Here is a 27,053-nt window from a genome sequence, read left to right as displayed (position 1 = left end):
TTGAGCCTGCGCTCTAGAGCCCGCGAGCCACAACTACTGAGCCCGTGTGCCACAATTACTGAAGCCTGTGCACCTAGAGCCCGTGCTCCGCAGCATGAGAAGCCACCCCAACGAGAAGCATGTGCACTGCAACGAAGAGTAGCCCCCGCTCACCGCCACTAGAGAAAGCCCACGCGCAGCAACATAGACACAATGCAGCCAAAAATAAATAAAAGAAATAACCTTAAAAATATATATATATATTGTTTTGCACCTTGATTTTTACATCTAATAACATATTTGGGGATCATTTCATATTGGCACACACAAGTTGACTTCATTTTTAAAAATAGCTGCTTAATATTTTATTTTATAGGTATCTAGAATTCACTTAATGAATCCCCTAATAAATAACATTTAAGTAGCTTCCTGTCTCCCTCTTTTACTGAGGTATAACTGACATGCAACGAACAAATATTTAAAGTGTATAATTTGATAAGTTTGACATAGGTATGTATCCGTGAAACCATCACCACAATCAAGATAGTGAATCAATCATTCCCCAAATTTCCTTTTGCCCTGGGTTATCCCTTCCTTCCACCCCTTCCCACTGCCCACTCCCAGGCAACAGCTGATCCATTTTCTGCCATTTTAGACCAATTTGCACTGCAAAGAATTTTATATAAAGAATCATATAGTATGTGCTTTTTTTTTTTAATTCCTGGCTCCTTGCTGCATATATCAAAAGTTTGTTCCTGCTTTTTTGCTGAGCAGTCTTACATTCTATGGATATACCATAGAATGTTTATCCATTCATCAGTTGATGGACATTTAGATTGTTTCCAGTTTTGAATGACTACAAATAAAGCTGTTATGAACATCTGTGTACTAGAAGTCTTTGTATGGACATATGTTTCCAATGCTTTTGTGTAATACCTAGGAATGCGATGGCTGGATCATATGGTAGGTATACATTAACTAAACTGTTGAATTGTTTTCCAAAGTGGTTGTATCATTTTACAGTCCCATCAGCTGTGTAAGAGACTGACATACTCCATATCCTTGCTACCACTTGGTCAGTTTTGTCTTGTTTTGTTTTTAAATTTTAGCCATCCTAATAGGTGTGTGGTGATATCTCATTATGATTTTAATCTGTATTTCCCTAATGACTAAAGAGACTTCACATGTACTTATTTGTCACCAGCATATTTTAAGTGTTCACTTCAATACGTTCTGTCCATTTCAATATCTTTTCAAAGTTTATTTTTTTAAACATATGGATAGTCAATTGCTATAGGACCACTTGTTGAAAAAGACTATCCTTTCTTCACTGAATTGTATTTGCATGTTTGTGGAGAATTAATTGGTTGCCTCTATATGGGTCTACTTCTGGACCCTATTCTGTTCCACTAATTTGTTTAACTGTGTCTATCTTACTACATTTTCTTGATTACTATAGCTTTAAAAGTCTTGAAGTCAGATAGAATAACTTCTCTAAATTTGTTCCTCAGTTTTCCCAGTTATTTTGGCTGCTCTAGGTCCTCCGCATTTCCAAATGAATTTCAGAACAAGCTTGTCAATATCCACGCCCTCTCCCTCCTCTCCCCACCAAAAAACTTGGGATTTTGATTGGGGTTGCCTGAATCAACAGATCAATTTGGTGAGAAACGACTTAAGTAAATTGAGTCTTCCAGCTCATTTACGTGGTGTGTCTCTCCATTTATTTAGGTCTTCTTTGGCTTCTCTCGGCAGTGTTTTGTAGTATTTAGTGGACAGCTCTTGCACACTTTTGTCAGATACATTTATAGGTACTTCATATTTTTTGATACTATAAATGGCATTTAATAATTTCCAATTTCTGATAGTTTATTGCTGGTATTTAGAAATATAATTTCTGTTTATTGATCCTGTATCCTGCATATCTGCTAAACTCACTTACTGGTTCTAGTAGCTTTTTTGGAGATTCCATTGGATCTCCTGCACAGATGATCATGTCATCTTCAAATAAAGAGTTTTACTACTTTCTTTCCAATCTAGATGCTTTTTATGCTTTTTCTCACCTTATTGCACTGTTAGAATACCCAGTACAATGCTGAATAGAAGTGGTGAGGGTAGACATCCTTGCTTGTTTCCTGAGAGGACAAGCTTTCAGTTTTTTTTTTTAACCACAAACTATGATTTTAGCTACAGGTTTTTCATAAACACCATTCTTAGGTTTAAGAAGGTCCCGTCTATTCTTAGTTTGCTGAGAGCTTTTATCTAGAATCAATATTGGATTTTGTCAAATGCTTTTTCCACATCTATTGATCCATTAATATGGTAAATTACACTGATCAATTTTCAAATGTTAAACTAAATTTGCATTTCTGAAATAAATTCTACTTGGTCATGATGTATTATCTTTTTAATATATATTTGGATTCCATTTGCTAAAAATTTGTTTAGAATTTTTGTATCTATGTTTATGAGGAATATTTTATTTGTAGCTTTCTTGTAATAACTGTTTTTGGTATCTGGGTAATGCTGACCTCAAAGAATGTGTTGGGTAGTATTTTTTTTTAAATTATTTATTTATTTATTTAATTTTTGGGGGCTGTGTTGGGTCTTTGTTGCTGCACGCAGGCTTTCTCTAGTTGCGGTAAGCGGGGGCTACTCTTCGTTGCGGTGCACGGGCTTCTCACGCGGTGGCTTCTCTTGTTGCGGAGCACGGGCTCTAGGCGCGTGGGCTTCAATAGTTGTGGCACACAGGCTCAGCAGTTGTGGCTCGAGAGCTCTAGAGTGCAGGCTCAGTAGTTGTGGCGCACGGGCTTAGTTGCTCCGCGGCATGTGGGATCTTCCGGACCAGGGCTTGAACCCATGTCCTCTGCATTGGCAGGCGGATTCTTAACCACTGCACCACTGGGAAGTCCCAGTATTTTCTTTTTTGATTTTCTGTAAAAGTTTGTGTAGGATTGGTATTATTTCTTCCTTAAATATTTGGTAAAATTCATCATGAAGCCATCTTGGCCTGGAGTTTTCTTTGTGGAATTTTTTTTTTTAACTGCAATTAAATTTCTGTAATAGATGCAGCACTATTTAAGGTATCTATTTCTTCATAAGTGAGCTTTGGTAGTTTGAGGCTTTAAAGGAATGTGTCCATTTCATCTATGGTGTTGGATTAATTGGCATAAAGCTGTTCATAATATTCACTTATCCTTCTAACATGGGTAATGCTTATGTTGATGTAACATCTCTCATTCCAGATACTAGTAATTAATAGAATCTTTCTGTTTTGCTTTGTTTTTTCCTCCTTGGTCTGGCTAGAGGTATATCAATTGTGTCGATTTCTCAAACAAACTGCTTTTAGTTTCACTGAGTTTTTCTACTGATTATCTAATTTCTATTTGACTAATTTCCACTCTGATCTTTATTTTTTCTTTCATCTGGTTATCTTTGATTTCATTTGTTCTTCTTTTCCAATTTTTAACATGGAAACTGAGGTGACTGATTTGAGAACTTCCTTCTTTTCTAACATGAGCAGGTGTCTAATGCTACAAATTTCTCTCTATTGCTTTAGCTGCACTCCATATATTTTGATGTTATGTTTTCATTTCATTTAGCTCAAAATCCTTTTAAATTTCCCTTTGATCTCTTTGACTACAGGTTATTTAGAAGTATTTAGTTTCCAAATATTTAGAAACTTTCCAGATATCTTTCTGTTACTGATTTCTAACTTATTCCATGGTGGTCAGAGAACATACTTTTGTAACTTGAATCCTTTAATTTTATTGAGACATGGTCTCTTTTAGTAAATACCGCATATGCACTTGAAAAGTTGTTACTTGAAAAGTAACAACTGCTGTTGTTAGGTGGAAAGTTCTATAAATGTCAATTAGGTGAAATTTGGTGGTAGTTTTCTATATCCTTACCGATTTTTGGAGTACTTGCCTATCAGTTGTTGTGAAATCTCTGACTATAATTGCGAATTCACCTATTTTTCCCTGCGGTTCTATCAGTTTTTGTTTCAATAATTTTGAAGCTTTTTTATTAGATGCATCAATGTATGCCCTCTTGATGAACTGACCTCTTTCACATTATAAAATGACTCTCTTTATCCCTGGTAATATTCTTTGCTGTGAAATCTACTTTCTCTAATTAATATAGTCACATCAGTTTTCTCTTGATTAGTGTCAGCATGTGCTTCCATTCTTTTACTTTTAGTCTATTTGTGTCTTTATATTTAAAGTGATTTTCTTTTTGTTTTTTTTTAAAGTGAGTCTCTTATAGATAGTATATAGTTGGAGTCTACTTCTATATCTAGTCTGATAATCCCTGTCTATTGACTGCTATGCTTAGACCACTTATATTTAATGAGTATTGATATGACTGAGTTCAAACCCACCATCTTGCTATTTGTTTTCTATTTGTCCCATCTGTTCTTTATTACTTCTTTCCTCTTTTTCTTTTTTCTGGGGGGGAGGGGAATGGGTGCTAGTAACTTTTGGATTAATTGAGTATTCCTTATGATTCCACCTTATCTTCTTTGTAGGCTTATTAGCTATAATCCTTTGTTGTGGTATTTTAGTGGTTGTTTTAGGTTATAGTACATATCTTTAACTTATCACAGTCTACCTTCAAATGATACTACTATACTACTCCATCTATACTATAAGAGAATTAAAACAGTATACTTCCATTTCTCCCCTCCTGGCCTTTGTGCTATTGTCATATATTCTATATTCTATTTCTACATCTGATATAAACATTGTTGTTATTTCTGCTTTAAAAAGTTAACGATTAGGGACTTCCCTGGTGGCACAGTGGTTAAGAATCCGCTTGTCAATGCTGGGGACATGGGTTCGAGCCCTGGTCCAGGAAGATCCCACATGCCGTGGATTAAGCTGAGTACAACTCAACTCAACTAAGCCCGTGTGCCACAACAACTGAGCCTACGTGCCACAACTACTGAAGCCTGTACAACTATAGCCTGGGCTCCACAACAAGAGAAGCCACCGCAATGAGAAGCCCATGCACTGCAACGAAGAGTAGCCCCCGCTTGCCGCAACTAGAGAAAGGCCGCACGCAGCAACGAAGACCCAATGCAGCCAAAGATAAAAATAAAAAAATTTATTTAAAAAAGTTAATGATTAAAGAGGTTAAAATAATAAGGAAAAAATGTTGATATATACCTATATAGCTATCATTTATGGTGCTCTTTATTTTTTTGTATGTAGAACCAGCTTTACATTTGGTATCATTTTCTTTTCCCTTGAAGGATTTCCTTTAACATTTCTTGTAATGCAGGTACTGCTGATGAATTCTTTCATATTTTGTGTCTGAAAAAGTCTTTATTTCATCATTTTTTAAAGATATTTTAAGATATTTTTAAGAATTTTAGAGTGACAGTCTTTTTCCTTGCAGTACTTTAAATATTTTGCTCCACTGTTTTTTAGCTTGTTTTTTTTTTTTTAATGAGAAATGTGCTGTCATCTTTATATTTGTTGATTTGTATGCAATGCATCCTTTCCCACTCTTGTTGCTTTTAAGATTTTTCTCTTTATCACTTATTTTAAGCAATTTGATTACAACATGCCTTGGTGTAGTTTCCTTCATGTGTTCTTGTGCTTGGGGTTTGTTGAATTTGGATCTATGAGTTTATAGCGTTCAACAAATTTGGAAAAATTTCAGTCATTATTTCCTTAAATATTTTTTTAGTCTTCCTATCTCTCTCCTCTCATTTGGGAACCTCAGTGACACATACATATGACTCCTTGAAATTTTCCCACAGTTCACTGGTACCCTTTTCACTTTTTTAAAGTCTTGTGTGTGTGTGTGTGTGTGTGTGTGTTTGATTTTGGATAGTTTTCATTGCTATGTCATCCAGTTCATTAGTCTTTTCTTCTGCAAAGTCTGTGTTGTTGTTAATCCCATACAGCGCTCTTTTCTTTCCTTCCTTCCTTCCTCCCTCCCTCCTTCCTTAAAATAATCTTAGCCATTGTAGGTTTCATCTCTAGAAGTTTAGTCTGTGTCTTTAAAAAGATGTAAAAAGATGTATCTCCTTACTTAATATGGGCAATCTTTCCTCTAGCCTTCTGAACATATGGAATGCAGTCATAGCAATTATTTTAATACCCTTGCCTACCTATTTTTATATCTATGCTATTTCTGGATCAGTTTCAATGGATTGATTTTTTCCCCCCTCATTATGGGTTGTCTTTTTTTGCTACTATGCTTGCCTGCTAATTTTTGACTGGATGCCAAGCATTGTGGGGTGACATTTATTTTTGTCTTCTTATAAACATTCTTGAGTTTTGTTCTGGGATGCAGTTAAATTAACTGGAAACAGTTTTGTCCTCTGGGATCTTGCTTTTGAGATTGTTCAGGGCGACCAGAGCTGTGTTTCATCTATGGTTAATTTTTGCTCCACTATTGAGGCAAGACTTTAACAATACCCCTGAAATATGAAATTTTGTCCTTTCTGGCTGTTGAGAACAGACATTATTCCCATCCCTCTGTGAGTTCCAGGCACTGTTCTCTCTGATCCTTTAGATTTTTCTTTCTCTGGCCTTGGGTCATTTCCTCATATGCATTCACTCCTCTGTACTCAATACTCAAGGGAGACCTCCTCAGCTCTCCAAGTTTCTGTCTTTGCGCAGCTCTCTACTCTAGACTAACTATCTTGGCTTCCTTGGACTTTGAGCTACATCTCCTCCAATAAGGCCGACAACAGGGATCTGCCTATATTCTGCTTCTTGTACTATGGCCTGGAGACTCTCTCCAAGCAGTGAGCTGGAGCAATCAGGGGTTCATTTTCTTTTCCTGTCTTCAAAGATCATTGCTTTCTGATGTGTGATGTACGTCTTAGGAGCTATTATTTCATATAATTTATCCTTTTTTTTTTTTCTTTTTTAAAGTTTCAGGTGGAGGTCAGGTGGAGGTAAATGTGGTCTGTGTTGCCTCATCTTGATCAGAAGCTGAAGTCTTACTTCTAGTTTTTGGCTGATATAATAGATGTGGCAATATACATCACTGCATACATACCTTTGGTTCTGTGAGTGGATTTATTTGTTGAATAAATTATCTAAGGTGTCTTTGTTAGGTTAAATGGTAGGTGCATTTTAAGTGCAAATGATTTTGCCAAACTGCCCTCCAAAAAGGTTTTACAATCAATACTCCTACTGACAGTTTTTGAGAATGCCTACTTTTCCATATACTCTACAGACACTGAGTATTATCAAATGTGTACATCTTTACCACTTTGATAGGCAAAAAAGTGATTTTATTTTCATTTCTTTTGCAAGGTTAAACATCTTATTATATGCTTACTGGTGACCAGTACTCCTTTTTCTGGAACTATTTATGTCCTTTGAATTTTTAGAAAATTGATTTTTCATTTTCCTACTGATTTGTAAGAACTTGTGCAGGAAATTAATCTTCTACCATATGAATTACAATTTTCCCCTTCAGTCAGTTGATGGTTTCTCTTTGACTTTCCTCAGGTTGTTGTTGTTGTTTTGCCATGAGTAATTTTCAAATTTTTTTTTTATGTAGTCCAAGTTATCAATCTTTTCCTCTATGGTTTCTGGAATTTTCATAGCTCCTGGATATACACATGTACATGACAGTAACAGGAGTTTATATCCTAAACTCATAATTAATAAGTGAGACAGTTTAGTTTTTTTTTTTTTCCCTCAGTAAACTGAAATTAGATAACAGTTTGCTATACTGAGTTCCTGTTTCTTATGCTGATTAAGATCTCTGTTGGGCAACTGTCTTTGATTAATAAAACACAGAAAATACAGATTATTACTTATAAATACAGTTTGGTAAACAAGAATTTCAAAGCATGGAGGATACTAGAGGTATAAAAAAGGGATCTTTTGGGGAATCACTGGCTTTAAATCATAGTCTTATTTTTCCCAGGATGGACTCATCTTTAGGGTTTGCTGGGAAGCTGGAGGGATGATATGAAACCAAAACTGATGGTTATTTTCAGACATGTTGGTTGGTTATAAGATAGTTCCTAAAGCCTGGTGCCTCCCCTAAAAACTCCAGCAACTTCTCCCCCGCTGTCCCCACCCTGCCCCCCATGACCAATGTACTTACTGTCAGTGTCATAAACATATTTAGAATAGACTTTGTACCTTGTCATACTTTCTTGATAAAATTGCCTAATTGTTTTCTGTAAGTTCTATTTTCCCAACCAGGTAGTCAGCCACTTGAAAGCAGGGCCTTGGGCCATATGCTTACTACAATATTGAGCTTAGATATATATAGTTGAGTTGTACTCAGCTTAAGCATGTGCTGTCAAAGGTAGTAAAACTGTGTAGAAACTACCAAACCAGGAGAGTAGAATCCGAGAAGAAAGTACGCTATTTATTGCCTGGGGATGACACCTGTCACCATCAGGCATTTGGCAAAAATGAGGCTACTGTCCAACAAAGGAAAATGAATGCAGTGAGGCCTGAAAGGAAGACCCCTTCCGAGGAAATATAATTGCTAAACAGGCCAAGTTCTCTCTCAGCATAGTCAGAGTGAATAAATTACCAAGGGACTGAAAACTGCAAACCATTATACTTCTGTAGGGGAAATGAGCTAAACTTTGTGAGGGTCTATGACATGTGGTGGTGAAGGAGGAGGACAGCTAACATTTAATGCTTATCGTGTAGCCAGCACTGTCCTAATAAGCACTTTCCATGAATTAGCTAATTGAATCCTCTTAAGTCCATGAGGAGGATAATATTATTCCCATTGTACAGGTGAGAAGACTGAGGGTCAGGGACATGCACAATTACTCAGGTAACACAAGAAGGCAGCGTGATTTGAACACAGGTCTTTCTGACTCCAAGTCCAGCCCTTGATTATTCTACAGATTATGCTATAGACTATGCACCTCATTTCATCCTCAGAGGAACCCAGATAGAAGCTTTCCCACATTGTTGATGTGGCAACTGGAGTTCTGAGGTAAGGGAACCGCCTACGGGCCATCCAGGTCTTTTTGACTCTAAACCTCATATATTCCTCGTATGTGGAGCTCCCGACCCCTACACTCCTCCACTCTGCTTGTCCCAGTCCCTCTATCCCTGTAACTCTCCTTCTATCTGCTCCCAACGCACACTCTAAAAGGAAAAAGGAAAAAGGTCTAGTCACATGAGAAAAGTCAATGATGAAGGAACATGCTATGCATGGTCATTCTTCTGTGTCTGTCTTGGCTCATGTGATTTCCTGTGCCTAATTATATCTTCTTCCTTTAAACTCATCCATGTGAGTCTACTTACTCCTCTGAGGCCCTCCTTGATTCTCACCTCCCTTCTTGAATCAGTTGCTCTCACTCTGCCCTTACATACCACTTTGCTTACACCTCTGCTCCTATAGTACTTCTCACACTCTGCCCATTTCTCCAACTAGACCCCATCTAGCATCTTATTTAATCACGGTTATCACCAATAGCTAGCACAGTGCTCAGGCATGGTGTACAATGAAGGAACTCAGTAGCTTAAAAGAAAGCCCACAGGTCCCTATACAGCACTTGCTACTGAAAAGAAAGCAACTGCCAGGATCACAGCCCCACTTCCAAAGGCGTAAGAAAGACAACTGGCAGACAACCACTACCTGGGCTGGGCTGGCTTATTTTCAGGGAGGGATTGAGTGTCTAAAAATGCAAGTCTCCTTGAAAGGAAACTGCAAGCTTAGAAAGGCACGTTCCTGATGTATGGAATCTGTATGAGCTTTTAATGGCACAGAAGAGTTGGCCTGCTGCTCCGAATATCCACTCAGGCATTAAAAGCTTTGCTTCTAGTTGCTAAAGTATTTTGAACAAATCATCTCCTACATCCATCCAACTCAAATCTCTGTATGTTTGCTACCCTATTCAAATACCAGTCTTTGAATACCCCATGCCTTTGAATACCACATGCCAATCTTTTTCACTTTCCACTATTCTAAATAACTAGAAATGTGGTATAGTAAGCTGCTCACACAGGGCTCCCCAGGAGGTATTTGTTGGAAGACGAGAGTAAGAAAGCATCAGTCGCTTTCTGCCACTATTTGGTATTGGTAATTGCTGGTAAATTGAATCTTGGGTCTATCATTTTGGGTCTCTTGGATTTTTCATTTTGTCCTGCAAAACCAATGTCTCTAACCTGTTGAGAGAAGGAGAGTAAAGTTGTGGGGTTTCCCCTTTGTTTGTCGTCACACTTAGCTGTGCCCCACTTTGTCTGTGAAGGAACAGGGGGCGTTAGGAAATTATTCCTAACTACAGGGGGCACATGTAGCACAAATGCTGGGGTTTGGGGTGAATGCAGAAGAGCAGTCACAAAGCAAAACTGATTTTGAGGATTTGCTTCGGTGTCCTTAGTTTATGTGGAAGTTGATGACGACAAGAGAGGTGTAGCTGGCAAGTCACGAGGTCCTGCTCTTTACAGCTAAGAGTACAGCCTATCTGTCATCAAACACAAATCTGGAAGTTGTAGCTGGCTCAGAGTTGGCATACAGGCTTTTTACTATTTCTTCAAAGTGTTTTTCACATGCCATATTTAGAGTTGGGATAATTCTGAAACACACTAGTAAGAAGCTTTCATAAAATGAACACAACTGCTAATTCTTTTCTCCCAGAGCTGCCCCTTCCTACCTTTCAGGTCCTACCTCACCCCTCCTGCCTTATGCTCCAGCTACATCTGCCTCCTCACTGTTTCCGGAACAATTCACTCCAGCCCCAGGGCCTTTGTACATGCTGTTTCCTTTTCCTTTGTACCTGCTGAGTTCTTCCCTGTGCTCTATCCCTGACGATTCCTTCTGTTTCAGCTCGAGTCACTTCCTCTGAGAGGCTTTCCCTAACCACTCTTCTCAAACAGGTCCCCCACTCTTTATCACACCAACCAGCTGTCTCCTACTCACCCCACCCCATCCTGTCACTGGGCAGAAAGCTCATTACATAACCCTTGTGCCTGAAACAGATCTGTTTCCTTCTGTCCTGTCTAGTATATTTAATACAACTCCAGTCACCATCCTCGTTCTGGTGGCACTATGGATGCAACATGGCTTGACACTTCAGAAAGTTTTCTAACAATGTCTTAAAACAAAAAAGATTTCTGTTAACTCCAAGTAAACCAGGAAATTAAATTAAGAAACCACTCTCCAAGCATCTGAAATTTTATTTTAATGTTTCTATTTCAGAATAGCTCCTAAAGTGTAATAAGTACATCTTTTGAAAAGCACAGAACACAGATAATTACAGTTTATTAAATGTTTTAAAGACTTGATTATTTCTAAAATTTTTCTAATTCCTTCTGTAACTCTATCTTATTTTCAAGAAAAACAATCCTCTCTTGATTCTATTTCACCATTGAGATTCACACAAACCATTCCAAATTTCTTAATTTCCAAGCAACACATTAAATTCTTCAGACTTCTTTCAAAACAGCTAAGGGGAAATCCCTGATGATTTCAGCTGACAACTCCTTGATCAGGAAAAGACTTTAAATGCCAATCACCAGAAAAGTTACAGTTTACAGGAAAGAAAGGGGAAATGCTGACATATTACACAACAAAGCACGAATAAAGCATGGTTTATGAATTGAATGGCATACTCATGCTGACAGTTTTATCAAGAATTTCTGGTGACATCATAAACTATGTTGGAGCAATGAACTGGTTCTATTGTCCATGTTTCTGAGAGTCTAAGGTGAAAATAAGATTCCCTTCTTTGGAGATTTTATGGGAAAAATGAAATAACAATTTGTGTACTTTTTCCCCCCCTAGACTTCTACAAAGACTCTGGGTTTTAAATGAAGCAAAGAACTGAGCTAAAGGGAATTCTTATTTGATGCCTAATTTCATCCAGAATTGAGGAGCGCCCTTTTCGTCAAGGTTTCTATTAGTTGGTAGAGGAAAGGAATGATCTGCTTCCGCCTCTAGCTGTGGGTGTTCAGATCAAAGTTCTCTGAAAGGGCAAATGCTACAGCAGTAGGGACCCCAGAACAAAATCCTCCCCCAAGTTACAAAAAGAAGATAGTTTGAAGGTAATAACGACCAGGATGTAACTCTGACCCCCAGAGAATCTGGTAAAATCAATTACTTTCAGTTGTAGTAATTATGTAACATATTAGAGATGAGAACACCACAAGCAATGGGTTTTCCCCCTTGTAGTCTATATAAATTCATCAATAAACTATACTCTCTATTAAGGCTTTATTGTAAGTGATTACAAACACAAGGCATTTCATAAGCATTCTGTCATTTGCTACACTGTAATTCAGCAGAAGGAATGACGCAAAAATTATAATCTTCAGTAAATGAACAGGAAACAAAAAAAGAAAAGCTCCTGAACGCTGAAATAAATCAGTGACTCAGTCCCAGAGTCAGCCTAAACCTCCATTCAGATTGGATCTTAAGCATTTACTCATTAGAATGGTATTGGCCGAGAGTGAAAAATGACTGGAGAATGAACGAGATACTGGTAAGTATACGCAAAACTAAGGAAAGGGGCTGAGAGCGACTGGGGATTTAAACATAATTATGGAAAACTTAGAAATAAACTGTGGTGTCGGCCTTTATTTCGAAAACCATATTGAATATCCAAAATAAAAAGTGATTGCGAATTTCCATGTAACCAAATAGCAATTGCTGTCACTCATTGGGCACTCATCATTTACTAGGTACTGCCCCAAGAAGTCTCCACACATTAGCTCTTTTTAATCCCCATGGCAATTCTATAATGTTCCAATTCCCATTTTAGGGCTTAAAAAAAAATTGAGGAGCAAAAAGGTTGCATAACTTGCCTCAAATCTCACAGTGGAGGCCTGGGAATGGAACTCACTTCTGACTCCAATCTGAGTTATTAACCAGTAGTGATGTATCTTCTCTATTTGGGCATTTTGGAGCTAGCCTCTCTGAGTATCCTTTGGGGCTCTAACAAAATGTTTCAAGTATTTTCTGATGCTTCATCCTACTGATTACACAATTAGAGTTTCCCAATAGAAAGATACTATCTATTGTTTCTGTTTAATCACACTTCATTCCACTGCCTTTGTTGCTGCTTAAATAGGGCGATGTCCCACCTATCAGAGTAGAAATGAAAAAGAAACTGGCTTCCAACCTGTTTTATTATCTTTCTGAGGTTCTCACAGCAGAGCTTTAACATTTTCTTCTTAAAAACCTTGTAATCACAGACTGGTGCTTCTTGTTTTGACAGTCCAATCTTATTAGATCATGTTCTAGCTCATTGTAGGCCTTGCTCAATACTCCAAAATTTCAGACCTACCAAAGCTACTAAAAACTTTTCAGTTGAGGAGTCCACGACCTCATGTGAAATTGGAGTCATGGGAATTTAAACGAACTAATAAAACATCTCTATGGTAAACTGAAACAGTGATGACAATGGAATGAATGACTAATATTCACATATGACTTTTTTATCCAAAGCGCCCAGTGTTCAATGCACTTTTGCAAACTGATTAAACTTCTGCACAGTAATAACTGTGCTTTGTACTTCCATGACACAATTCTTTCATGGACTGCTGTGCACTGGCCTCATGTTACCACGCTCTAATTGCCCTCAGGTGGCTGGCAGGTGGTACAAGAAATGTACTCTTCGTTCGTTCCATCTTCAGAATAAAGAAGTGGTACAAAGGAAGAAGAATTCGAGCTGGGGCAGATTTCAGCAACTGAAGTATGCTCGCCTGAATGGCGGGGGTTGGGGGGGCCCTGCAGAACCATGCGGGAAGGGCTAGCCATGTAGCTCGGAAAGAGAGAGAGGCAAATGACTTCCCAGTAAAAGCAATTTACAAATACTTCGGCATACATCACCTTTGTGTTATGTGGCCCCATGACTCAGTGGAAGCGAAACGTGTACCTTATTTCCCCCCTAGATCTCCACGTTCTCTTCCCCAGAGCCAGCCTATAACCTCAAATCTCTCAGCAGCCAAAAGGAGAGGACTAAGGACAAGGCCGGAGGGTTCAACTTTGGGTTGTGGTTTAGCCCGTATTACTGGTAGTAACCAGAACAGCATAAAATGCTACCATGAAAAAGGTTAGAGGACAAAAGGACTGTTCTCTGGCTCAGGAAAAACATCAGGCAAGGATAATTTTCAACTGTGTGATTTTTAAATAAATGACACAATGAATGTTTTACTTGTGATTCTTCGTCTTAAATCAGAGAGCAAAGGCCCGAGACTCAGTATTTAGCATCTTGTTACATTTGGGTCATGGAATGTAATGAGAAGATTTTTCCCTTTTCATTTGGGATTATATTGTGAAGAAAATGGCACCAGGCTCTAAGAGATTTATAAACGTCAACGCCTCTGGGGCTAGGAAATGAGCAAGAGTAAAGGATGTGGGCCAGGAGGGGACCCTGCAAAGTGGAGGGGCCGACGGGGGCAGCTCTCCCACTCAGGCAAACTGTTCCCCATGGGAAGGAGGGAAGACCCAGCGTTGTCAGATCTGGCACATTTAAAATAAAAAGTTGGAAATGTGGATTGCTATGTGAAATCTCCCAATTTTTTATGTTGCAACTAACTGATATATGTATATGCAACTATGTGGGCCAAAGCAAACACATCTGGGGGCTGGATCCAGCTCACACACTCTGCTGTCTGACCTCTGTGACCACAGTAATGGTTTTTAACCCTTAAGCAGTTAAAAGGAAACAAGATCTGACATATCCTCCAGGGAGTAAACTACACTGTTGCTTGGTCAAAAGGCCCTTTATAACTCCACTGTGTGGGGTTTTAGAAATAAGTCCAAGAAGTTGATGATTTTATTCTACTAACTATATCAAGTGTACAGCTTTGCAGCTTCCTGTTGTAAGGAGGTCAGTATCAGAGGATCTTAGGGCAAGTTAGGGAAGGGGTTTAGCAGGGAGACGCTCTGTCGCTTCACAATATGAGGTGTGAAGCTGACTCCAAGCTGGAGCTCATACCACCTGTTTAAAAATCTATGATTTGTTCTCTGCTGCTCTGAGACAAAGGAGCCCAAGAACTGTGGCAACCAGGGGCTTTCAGTTGGCAGCTCAGTAGGATTGACAGAAAAGTTCAGCTGGAGAGAAAAGAGTCATATCCCCCTTCTGATCTGACAACACACTACGGAACAGAGACAGCACGATGGCTGGTTGGCTGGCTGCCCATCTTCCTTATCATACACGAGGCACCACTCCATATACCATGCCTTCAGCTATCTTCCCATCCTGCTCCTGGAAGATTTCTAAACATAGCCGTTGCACATGTGTTTGGAAGGAAGGAGGTTTCTATTTTAAAGGAGAGAGAGTTCCTTGTCTCTGGCTATGGGGCTTGAAATTGACTACCCTCTCAGTTAGTTCTACCATGGACCATTGATCCTCAGTGTTGAAAGAGAATAAGAGGAGATAAATGCTGGACTCTTCCCTCCACACTAAGTGAAAGGAGAGCTGACCTGTGACTGATTTGCAGTGGGTTGGGGAAATCTATCCTCACTGGCCTGGCTACCATCTTTTTTTTTTTGCGGTACGCGGGCCTCTCACTGTTGTGGCCTCTCCCGTTGTGGAGCACAGGCTCCGGACGCGCAGGCTCAGCGGCCATGGCTCATGGGCCCAGCCGCTCCGCGACATGTGGGATCTTCCCAGACCGGGGCATGAACCCGTATCCCCTGCATCGGCAGGCGGACTCTCAACCACTGCGCCACCAGGGAAGCCCTGGCTACCATCTTAAAATGCTGTTTTATCCACTAGCATAATACAGTAATAACACTAACACCAAACCTTTATGGATTGCTCACTACATATGCCAGGTACACATGCTTACTATGTATATGCCAGGTACAGTTCTAAGTGCTTTATATATATTAACTTATATTCCTCACATAACCCTAAGGATGTAGGTATTATTATTACCCTCATTTTACACATGTGGAAACTGAAGCACAGAGAGGTTAAGTAGCTTGCCCAAGGTCACAAAGTCAGTGACCGGTGGACTAGGAATTCAAACCTAGACAGTCTGGCTCCAGGGCTGTGCTCTTAACCATTATGCAAATAACCTCTCCAAAGGAGGAATGAATATCAAGGTAAAGGCTGTAATTTGAGACTGAGTTACTTACGGTACAATATGAAGGCTTGGTAATTTCCTGTTCTGATGGAAAATAAATTTTCTATTTCCACATTTTATGCAGGTGTCAGAGCAATTATACATCCAGGAAAAAAAAAATCTAAGAAATTTCAGTGTGCCCATTTGACTCTCAATATTTGTTACAGTGGAGTGCATCATATCATTTTATGTGCAGAGATTCAAGCATCGTGGGGAGGAGAAAGAGACAGAGACAGGATTTAGATTGGACAGCGGGGTCCCAGAAGGGGCCTGGGGCGGCGGCAGCAGCCGGCTCTCTCTCGGTGGTGCTAGCTCCCCGTGTGCCTCCCGTGCTGTGCAGGTCTTGCTGTGTGGAGTGCAAGTCTGTGATTAAAAGATATGTGTTTTCTAGTGTAACGGCTCCTCATGGCAAGCCGACGACTTCATCTGGTGCTCACCTGAAAAAAAACTGCAACGCTTGAGAAAAAACTGTCTGTGGGAGACTGACTTAGAGATGGTGCCTCAGCCTGCCTCAAAGACTTGCAGAAGTCATCTTTTGTAGATTTAATTTTTGCCTTACACACCTAAAAAACCCAGCTTCCTGTATAACCTGTAAACAAATTAATTTCAGTACATATGATCTCAAATTTTCTTGTAATCATTCTCAAGCATTTCCGCAGAGATAATCTTTAGTTATTTTTAGGTCCAGCAATTGTTTCTTAATTATAAACTTATTCCGTATCACGACCTGTGATCCTAATTCCTTGGCTACTGACCCCCAAGTCTAGCTTTGGAACCAATCTTTCACAGGACTCTAAAAGAGCATTCTATAATAACACAGAAACCTATACTGTACTTGATAATGACCTGTTACTCTTTAATTGCTTTTTCATTTATGGCTCTCTACTAGACTACAAGCTCTGTGAAGGCAGGGACCAACTTCTAATAATGACTGACACATAGTGACACTCAATACCTAACTAATGAAAAATAAAAGGCAGTCAAATTTATACACCAGAGCACAGTGCTATACTTTGGCCAGAAAAAATTCCACTGCATCTAGGTATATGAGTGTTTCTGAACTCCTAAACTAGGTGAGCGTTCAACGTCTCACCTTCATTTCCTTAGGGTCTGTTTCTCTTTAACTATACATCCCTTGCTGCGTGACCTCATTCACTCCCCCACGCCAACCATATGCCGACAACGCACAAATTTCTTTATCTCCCCCCACCCCCTCCCCTGAGCTACAGGCCTGATTTTCCAACTGTCCTCAAGATATCTCTGCCTGACATAAGTGACTCAAGGTTAACGTTTCCAGAACTAAGTTTTATCTTCACCCTCCCAACCCTACTCCATTTCCCCTTCTCTGCAGTAAAGGCCTGTTTCTTGCTGCAGTTTCAAGCGAGGCTTTGGTGTCAGAAAAATCCACATTCCAAAAAATAAATTAAAAAGAAAAATCCACATTCCAATCCTAGGGATACACTGACTGGTCGTACAGCATCGGGCTTCTCTGAGTCTAAATTTTTACAACTGTCACATCGCTCGATGTTACCTACTCCATAAAGTCGGCATGATGACTAAATCAAATGATGTATTAAATTCCTTAGCTCAAATCTAAGAAAAAAAATGTCATAAAGAACCTAGGGGTAAGACGGGAATAAAGACACAGACCTACTAGAGCACGGACTTGAGGATACGGGGAGGGGGAAGGGTAAGCTGGGACAAAGTGAGAGAGTGGCATGGACATATAGACACTACCAAACGTAAAATAGATACTAGTTAATTCAGTATCTCCATAAGCTAGAAAACTTCAAAGTCATCCTTTACTTCTGATGACCCTTCTACTCCCCCTTGATTCAAATAGTCCCCAAGTTCTCTCAATCCTATGTTTAAAACCTCTCCAATCTGGGTTCGTCCTGCATCTCGGCTGACACAGCCTTCACCCAGGCCCTTGTCTTTGTCACCATTTATTTGCTCATTCATTTCCTTGCTTTAGGTCTCTCTATATTTAGCTCACACATCACAGTGACACCAAAGTCATCTTCCTTAAAACCTACATGAATCATGTCACTCCCCAGCCTAAAAACCTTCACTGGCTCCCAGAGGTACAATCCACATCCATCTACACTTCTTACGAACGGGGTGGAACTATCACTTACACAAGATGACTTGTCGGGATCTTTATATATATTTTTCACTTACTCATCACAACAATGCCATTATTTAATGAAAAAAATAAATTTGGAAAATGAGGCTATTCACTAGCCACTAATGGAAGTCAAACAATTTGCCTGTGTCTAAATCTTGTCAGAGACTGGAATTCACAATCAGGTTTGATTCTGGCCTGTATATGTGTCAGTACAATGAATTCACAACTTATCTAGAGAATGAACTCTAAAGTCAAATATAAAATAAAAGTTTCATATGACTCAAAGCCAACTTGACCATCTCTTAGAAAAGCAGAACAATTTCTCTTTCCGTGTTGGAAAGAGTGCTGTTTCTTTGGCTGATATAAGCTTAAGTAGTTGATGGGCATCACCTGTACTATTTCACTGTAGTCCTTGTCTCCATTTTTGCTGAGTGTGAACAGCTGAATCTATGTACAGCAATTGAAATATATGGCTAACAGAACACCTAGATAGAGTGCACCATAATTGAACATTATCTGTCCCTCCCAAACAGCTGGAGGGGGGCAGAGACGACTTAATTTGCACATATCAGGTGGCTAATTTATACACTTGGAAAAAATTAACCTCCTCTTCTTTATCTTACAGTTCACCTCCTTAAAGAATCATCACTGATTTCAAAATAGCTGAATATGAATTAAGAAGCTGATTGCGTAGGTCATTATTTGGTCTCACAAATTGCAAAAGAAATGATCTCATTCCCAACAAGACTTCTGTTTGTCCTTTACTTTCTGCACTGCAGTTTGGTCTTGAACACTCAACCTGACTTTGGGGGTGTCCATTCAGTTGAGAACAACTTCTTTCAGAGTAAGGAGTCTGAGTTCCCACAGGTTCCTGTGAGTCAAAGCTGAACTGCAGGTTCATGGGTGGGGACGCCTGCTCTGAAAGCTGCCTCATTTTCTGGTCTAATGTGGTTAGGAACAGGAAGTTGAACCTTTGGTATTTTGGGTTTTGATTCTACCCTGCCCTGCCCTTAAAAAGCATTCACTCAGGGCTTCCCTGGTGGCGCAGTGGTTGAGAGTCCGCCTGCCGATGCAGGGGACACGGGTTCGTGCCCCGGTCCGGGAAGATCCCACATGCCGCGGAGTGGCTGGGCCCGTGAGCCATGGCCGCTGAGCCATGGCCGCTGAGCCTGCGCGTCCGAGGCCTGTGCTCGACAACGGGACAGGCCACAGCAGTTTGAGGCCCGCGTACCACGCAAAAAAAAAAAAAAAAGCATTCACTCACACCAGGGTCTTTAAATGTGGAGTGACCACATTTACAGCATCCATTGGAGAAACCGAAGTCGCTGGGAAGTGTGAGGCTGGAGCTCCGACATTGTGTCCTACTGCTTGGTGTCCCGGAAAAGCACTTCTGTGTGGGAGCGCTGTGCACTCCGATTCTCTGTCCCTGATTTCTGAAGTCCTTTGAAAGCATGGACACCGAGTTTCTCCCCAGTTCCTGGGCACTGGTCTTGTGGAGTGGTCAAGTAGATGCTGAAATCAGTCTTGCTACAACCAATCTGGTGGCAAACACATCCATACGCTCATTCAATTACAGCAGAGTATCATGAAGTCACACGGATTTGGGTTCCAATACTGCTCCAGGCAGCCCCCCTAGCCCCACTTAGCTCAGATTCCTCGCTGGGGACAGTGTCGTTTGCCTTACATCATCATTCTAATCTGTTCTCTCTCTCTGATCGAATCAGATAACACAGGTGAAGCACTTCTACAAGCTCTGTAAACAGCAGTTGTTGTTATAATTCCTTCTAGTTCTCACTCCATTTTGACTTTGACCTCAAAGTCTTCACAATGGTCTGTGAGGCTCTGTGAGATCTGCCCCTTGTTGCCACTCTGATCTCATTTCCTATATTGCTTCTCCTTGCTCATTCCACATGGCCCTCTTGGCCATTCCTGGAACATTCTAGGACTCTTCCTTTGCATGGACTGATTCCTCTCATTTTTTCCCCAGGTGCTCAGAGCAGTGCCTGGCACCTAGGAAACATCCAGCAGGTATGTGTTGAGTGAATGATGAATGAATAAATTGCCTTGGATGGTCAACCAATACCCCGTAGAGAATTCAAGCTCAGCACTAAATACCTCACTGAACTGCACAGGTACCGATACGTTTAGGTCCCCTTCAGAGAGAACTGGACTCTGTCCACTAACAGCGAACAAGAAACTGTCCCAAGTGCTTTCTATGAATTAGTTCCTTTAATCCTCACCCCCATTACTAGTCCTTACTTGAGCGAAAACAAAGCACTGAGAGGCGAAGGAATTTGCTGAAGGTCACCAAGGTAATAAGGGATGTAGGCTGCCTGTCAGGAGCCACTGCCTACTATTACTTTTGGCCAAGGGACCAACCTTCAGGGCTGATGACTACTTTGAATGATGCTGTCCGACTCTGGCTGATTCTACAATTCCCTTGGGCTGCCAGCCATACAGGCGGGCGATCTCCCCAGGGCCCCCTTTCCACCAGCCCGTGCCGCTGGAGTTCCAGCGCACTCCCCAGCCAATCCTGCTCCAGTTACGATGGAGGAGGTCAGGCCAAATGGGTAAGGTAGACTGTTCATTTCAGGGACCAAAAGGCCCAACTGGTTTTGTTGTTTTCTTATAACTTATACTTCACAAAATCAGCTAATCATTGAGACACAGAAATGAATTTTTTCTGTAACAGTCAAATAAAGATACGATTTGAAGTCAGTGAGTCAGGACATTATTTGTCACCTGGCACGTGCTAATCCACCCTTACGACTCATCTCAGCACTCCATGCCCAGGAGGCCTTCCTGGATGAGCCCCATCCTCATGCCCACGCCCCCTCCCCCAGGCTAGATTAGGTGACCCTCCTCTCTACTCTCAAAGCACCTAGTATCTCCCTCCACCGTAAGGTGTGCTGAACTGCACTGAAACCACCTGTTCCCGCCTTCCCCACAGACTGGACACTTGAGTGCGGGGACAGTGTCCACTGCATGCTTGTCTCCGCAGTGCCTAATGACTAAATTCAACAGATGACTGTTGAACAGAACAGCGTCACTCTACTGAGATACCACGACCTCTGACATCTCTGAATCTGCCTTGTTATCTTAGATCTGGCTTGGAGTGAGATCTGAATGACAAAGCCCCTGAAGTGACCCAGTTACAGTTCAAGAAAAGCATGACTCTGGGGTCAGAGTAACAGTCTTCAAACTACATGGCATTCTCTTGCCATACACTCAAAAGTTCTCCAGCTGTTCTCGATGAAATTAATTAGCCCCTAAGTCTCCTTAAATAAATGCATAAAAGGAGTTGTGATATTTTCTCTAGGGGTCTTCCTTTCTCTTTCAAAAAAAGGCAGCACAAGGATACATTACCTCGTGATTCAGCCAACGCTTATGATATACCCCCCTTAACCAAAATATTTATAACCTCCTGAGTCTCACCGTGTACAGATTTAAAATTCAAAATATTTGCAGGTGATGCTATTCATATTTTTAAAGGTTTGCTTTCAGAATAGTTCACTGGGTCAGAGTAAAGGAGCTATGAAATAGAGGGAAAAATAACGACACACTCCTTCTTACTAGCATCAGCTATTCATGAAATGTGCTGCCTTGAGTATCCACGCAGATAAATATTTCAGCGATAAATGGAGCAAGGAAGTGCATTTTAAGTATCCGAGGAACAACCCCCTTGGGATTATGAAGTCAGACTCTTTAATATCACCCCAAACTTAATCCTACCCATGCTGACTAATTCTGTAATGAATTCTGTAGTTATCAAGAAGATTAATTAAAAAAAAAAAACCCACCCTGCTTATTCTGAAGCAATGTTGACATGAGTCTCAAACCGGTGACAGCAAACCACATACCACAAAGTATTTAAAAAAAAAAAAAAAAAAGGAAAACCAAACTCACAGATGTTAAGAACCACTGGTCATGTTCAATGGTATTCCATTTAATTCTTATAATAATCTTGCCCATTTTTAGAGATGAGGAAACTAAAGTGAAGGCGGTTTAAGGAAACTCCCTGCATCGCCTGGCTTATAAGGTACTGCCGCAGGACTAGATGCTCTGGCTGAGTCAGCAGAGTCTAGGGGCTGAGAGAGGGGTTTCTGCGGCCAGAATGCCTGATTTCAAATGCCGGCTCTGACACTTACTGGCCCGGTGACTTTGAGCAAGTTTCTTAACTCTGTGTCTCAATCTTCTCATCTGTAGAAACGGGGACATCAGTAGTACGTATTTCAGGGGGCTGTGGTCAGGATTAATTGAGTTAACTTATAGAAAGTGCTTACAACAGTGCATACGGTCAGCATCATTTTTGCTCTTATCTGACTTCAAAGCCCGTGCTTTTTCTCCCACATCAACGGTTAATGTTACAAAGTACACATATTACTATTTTGAAGCATTTCATAATTGCCTATTGTAAATAACAAATAAATGTTTGTTAATTAAGATATTCCACCCTAGTTTGCACCTTGTTTCATTCCAGAAAGGTTAGTGGTGAGAAAAGCAGGTATCAGAGAACACAACATTTGGTTCAACAAAGGAAATCATTTTCACCACTTAGAACTTCCTGAAAATGGAAGGAGCTTCCTGTCCCAGGAGGTACCTCAATCAAAGATGACTACTTAGTGGAGATTTTATAGAGCAGATTAAAAAAGGGCTACCTTCGCAGGAGAGGGGGAGGGCTGGGTGAGATAAACTCTAGAGAGTCTCTTTTACACTGGAGGAGATTATTGGCTTAAAGAGCTGCCTTTTTTTTTTTTTTTTTTTGAGGTACGTGGGCCTCTCACTGTGGTGGCCTCTCCTGTTGCGGAGCACAGGCTCCGGACGCGCAGGCTCAGAGGCCATGGCTCACGGGCCCAGCCGCTCCGCGGCATGTGGGATCCTCCCGGACTGGGGCACGAACCTGCGTCCCCTGCATCGGCAGGCGGACTCTCAACCACTGAGCCACCAGGGAAGCCCTCAGCAAGAGCTGCCTTTTGGCAAGCCATTTTTATAGGAATCTTACTTCAGCTACTTCATACTCAGACACACCTTGAGTAAAAAGCATGAATGGTATGAAATAGAGGCTGTTAAAAATGGGTGTGTAGGAAGCGTTGTGTGTGTGTGTGTGTGTGTGTGTGTGAGAGAGAGAGAGAGAGAGAGAGTGAATGTGAGAGATGTTAATTAATTCATTGATTTTAGGATATCACAGTAAAATGGCCGAGAGAAGTGATCATAGTAATTTAATTAAATAAGTGACTATAAATAACTTTATGCTTGCAATGACAAACAAAATGCTTCCTGAATTTTAAAATATACCCTATATTTTCTATGCAAAATAGGTAATCAGAGGTGCGTGGCTTTCTGAAGGAAAACCAGTATAATATTCTTTTTTATTCTAATTTCTTAACAGAAAAGAGCAAGCAAAATCTCTGATCCATTTTTGTTCCATGGAAGATACACCTCGCCTTTTCCTATAGAAATAACCAGCCTTGGGTTTGCCTCTCCTAAGCAGTTATTGCTCCACGTTTGTGTGCAAGAATGTGAAAGAGGGAAAAGGAATCTTAAAAGCTTTAATAAAAACTACCATGACAAAAATAAAAACAAAAAAACAAACTCTACTACAGCAAAACTCATCAATTTTCTTCCCTATTTGAGGTCTGCTATCCCATTCATTCATTCATTCATTCATATTCTCTCTCACATTTCTCCATTGCCCAACCCTCTACCCACCTCCCGCTATTTCTAGTATGTGATTTGGTTGAGGGAAGGGGGGGGGCTATAGTACTCATTAATATGGCATGTACACAGGGGAAGTCGTTTGTTGGAGAGCTCAGGGTGCGAGCTCTGGATAAGGCAGGCACTAAATTTCATTAAACCTCAGTTTGTAAAATGGGGATATAATAATAGTACCTATTTCAGAGGGCTATGGAAGGAATTAAATGAGATAATCTATGTAAAGCTATAGTATACACTAGCACATAAATCAATGCTCAATGAGTGCTAGCCAGCATTATGTTTTATTACTCAAGGGCTAATTATTTGCAAAAATAAGGCTCTAAACTATAATTCTTACTTTAATAAACACTCTTTAGTTCTTCTTCTATACTTCTAAAGGCACATGGGCACGGATATGGGGTAGTTTAAGATCTTCATTAGAGGCAACAATTATCATTGGGTCATCATATGCTTAAGTTTTAGTCAAAATAATATTTTAATTAATAGAATGCTCAAAATGGAATTTACTAAAGCTTCAACAAACAAACATACCCAGCTCTCTAAATGTATAAAGTTATTACTTCCCTTTATTTTGGGGGGAGGCAAAATTCAAGCTCTGCCCATAAGCCTGGCTGATACTTCCAATCTCCCCTCCTCCACCCCAAACCAAGCTACAAAAATGCATATTAAAAGTTAAGGAACAGGGCTTCCCTGGTGGCGCAGTGGTTGAGAGTCCGCCTGCCGATGCAGGGGACACAGGTTCGTGCCCTGGTCCGGGAAGATCCCACATGCCGCGGAGCGGCTGGGCCCGTGAGCCATGGCCGCTGAGCCTGCGCTCCGCAACAGGAGAGGCCACAACAGTGAGAGGCCCACGTACCTCAAAAAAAAAAAAAAAAAAGTTAAGGAACAAATAAAGCAGAACATATGATGATATATTATGAACGGATTAATTACCCACTCCTAGTTCTTTTTCTCTCCTTCCCTCCTTTGTTCCTCCCAGACCTTCTCCAAGATGTGCTAACTGGAAACAGGCATGTAGAGCCTAACGGGGAGAATCTGGATCTATGTGGTCATTCTCTCTATGGGTCAGGGAGGATGATCAGGCCATTGGGGTCTCTTTTTTTTGGGGGGGGTCTCTTTTTTGGGGGATGCTTTCTGAGGGATCCTGAGACCTCTGAAGAAAGCATCCTCTCATTCTGATCAACTTTTTATTTTTTTCTTTTCTCACCAAATGGCCTTTGGGGATGTTCTTTTTAACATATCTGCTAACTGGCGAAATCAAGATGGTGAAACCCTGATACCTTCTAAGCCCCTCATTTTTTTTTTCTTTGACAGAAAGACAAAGATAACCACAGCAGGAGCCTCAATAGGTAAAGAGACGAAAGGTACAACTGGTACAGAGTAAAGTCTAGGCATATAAGCAAAGGCTAAAAATCACAGTGCTTTTACTGGAAACAAGGGATATGGAAGCAACCAAAAGTCATAAAACAGTGCTTCCCCTCTTCTGCAGCCAAACCCCAATGTCATCACAGCAACATGACATTCAAGAAAGTCCAACCTATTTTAAGTAGCTTCAGGTGACAGATTATTGGCCCACAATGAGAGACAGACTGATGGATCACAGAGGAGAAAAGTTCACTGTGCTGTGAACCACACTGCTAATCTAGACTGATAAAACCAGAGGAGACATGCATCTCCACTTTCAAGCGTTTACTGGATGACATCACACTGTGGATTTAACCAAAGTGCTGTCTAGATTATCCAGCAAATGTCACATAAGAGTACTTGAGTAGCTTAGATAAAGGTCTCAAAACACTGTGAATGAATTCATCCTGCAAAACAAATTTCCCATATGAGTTCATAATCTGAATTCCATGTCATTTCACGTTGTATTCTTCCAGGTGTAACTCAAACCCCATAAATGACATTCATCTTGCATAGAACAATGGTTTTGTTTTAGAAAGTCAAGCCAGTAATGTAAGGCAGTTTCCGTTATGTGCATAAGAAAGCATAAGATTGAAGCTTTTGTCTTAGGTTGGTAAAATAAATATTACAATATTAATCCGTCAGGGAAACACACATCAAAACAATGAGATACCAATTCGCAACCACTAGGATGGCTACAATCAAAGAGACAGATAATAACAAGTGTCGGCGAGGACGTGAAGCGATTGGAACCCTCACACATTGCTGGTGGGAGTGTAAAATGGCGTAGTCGCTTTGGAAAACAGTCTGGAAGTTCCTAAAAAGGATAAACATAGAGTTACCATATGACCCAGCATTTACACTCCCAAATACCACGAGAAATGAAAATGAAAACATATGTCCACTTGTACACGAATGTTCATAGCAGCATTATTCATAACAGCCAAAAATTAGATACAACTCAAATGACCATCAATTGATGAATGGATAAATAAAATGTGTTCTATCCCTACAATGGAATGTTATTCAGCACTAAAAAGAATGAAGTTCTGATTCACGCTACAGCATGGATGGACCTTGAAAACATTATGCTAAGTGAAAGAAGCCAGTCACAAAAGACCACATATGCGTATTTATATGAAATGGCCAGAAGAAGTAAATCTATTAAAGACAGAAAGTAGATTAGTGGCTGCCTAGAGCTGAGGGGGTTGGAGGAAAATGGGAAGTGAAGCTAATGGATACAGGGCTTCTTTTTGAAAATGTTCTCAAATTGATTGTGCTTGGTTTCACAACTCTGTGAATATATTCTAAAAGCCACTGCATTGTGTACTTTAAATGGGTGAACTGTATGATAGGTGAATTATATCCAATAAAGCTGTTAAAAAAAAGGAATATTAACACATCAGACGAAGGAAATATGGTCATCTAACTACAGCAAGGGTGACTTCTGGCACAACAGTCAGCGTGTAACCTATCAGCTAAAGGCTCAAGACCTAAATAATGGCCTTCAGAGTTTCAGAGACCTCACTAATGTTTAAGATAATCCTGCTACCTCTACAAATCAGTATCCTTGCTGATTAAGCATCCCTCCTGTTTGTATTCCCTGCAATAATTAGCCTAAAGCTTTCCACATAGTGGATGCTCAACTATGATTTATTGAATGGAATTCAAATACATTTAAAAATAACCAACTGGAGTTGGTAAATAAAAATCAAACCAAGAATGCTTTACCCTACATGGGGAAAGCTTATCGGCACCAATACAGCTATATGCCAAATTAAATCTGGGGCATCTAA

At 40.4% G+C, this 27,053-nt stretch overlaps 1 protein-coding gene across 8 annotated transcripts in view; it reads right to left on the bottom strand.

Annotated features, from left to right (window-relative positions):
- Positions 1-27,053, bottom strand: part of NSMCE2 (NSE2 (MMS21) homolog, SMC5-SMC6 complex SUMO ligase) — a 224,350-nt gene that overhangs the window by 34,498 nt on the left and 162,799 nt on the right. For 3 of the 8 annotated variants that reach the window (XM_073794739.1, XM_073794740.1, XM_073794741.1), the window contains exon 6: positions 11,099-26,074. The exons of 4 other annotated variants lie outside the window; for them this stretch is intronic. In XM_073794739.1, coding sequence (XP_073650840.1) covers positions 25,883-26,074 — 192 coding nt within the window. In that variant the 3' untranslated portion in view covers positions 11,099-25,882. Of the gene's footprint in view, positions 1-11,098; positions 26,075-27,053 lie in introns of those variants that run through there. One more of the 8 variants, XM_073794745.1, reaches the window with a different exon arrangement.

The sequence above is a fragment of the Tursiops truncatus genome, chromosome 17 (assembly GCF_011762595.2).
Source record: "Tursiops truncatus isolate mTurTru1 chromosome 17, mTurTru1.mat.Y, whole genome shotgun sequence".
Lineage (NCBI taxonomy): Eukaryota > Metazoa > Chordata > Mammalia > Artiodactyla > Delphinidae > Tursiops > Tursiops truncatus.
This window is presented reverse-complemented; position numbering and strand designations above follow the sequence as displayed.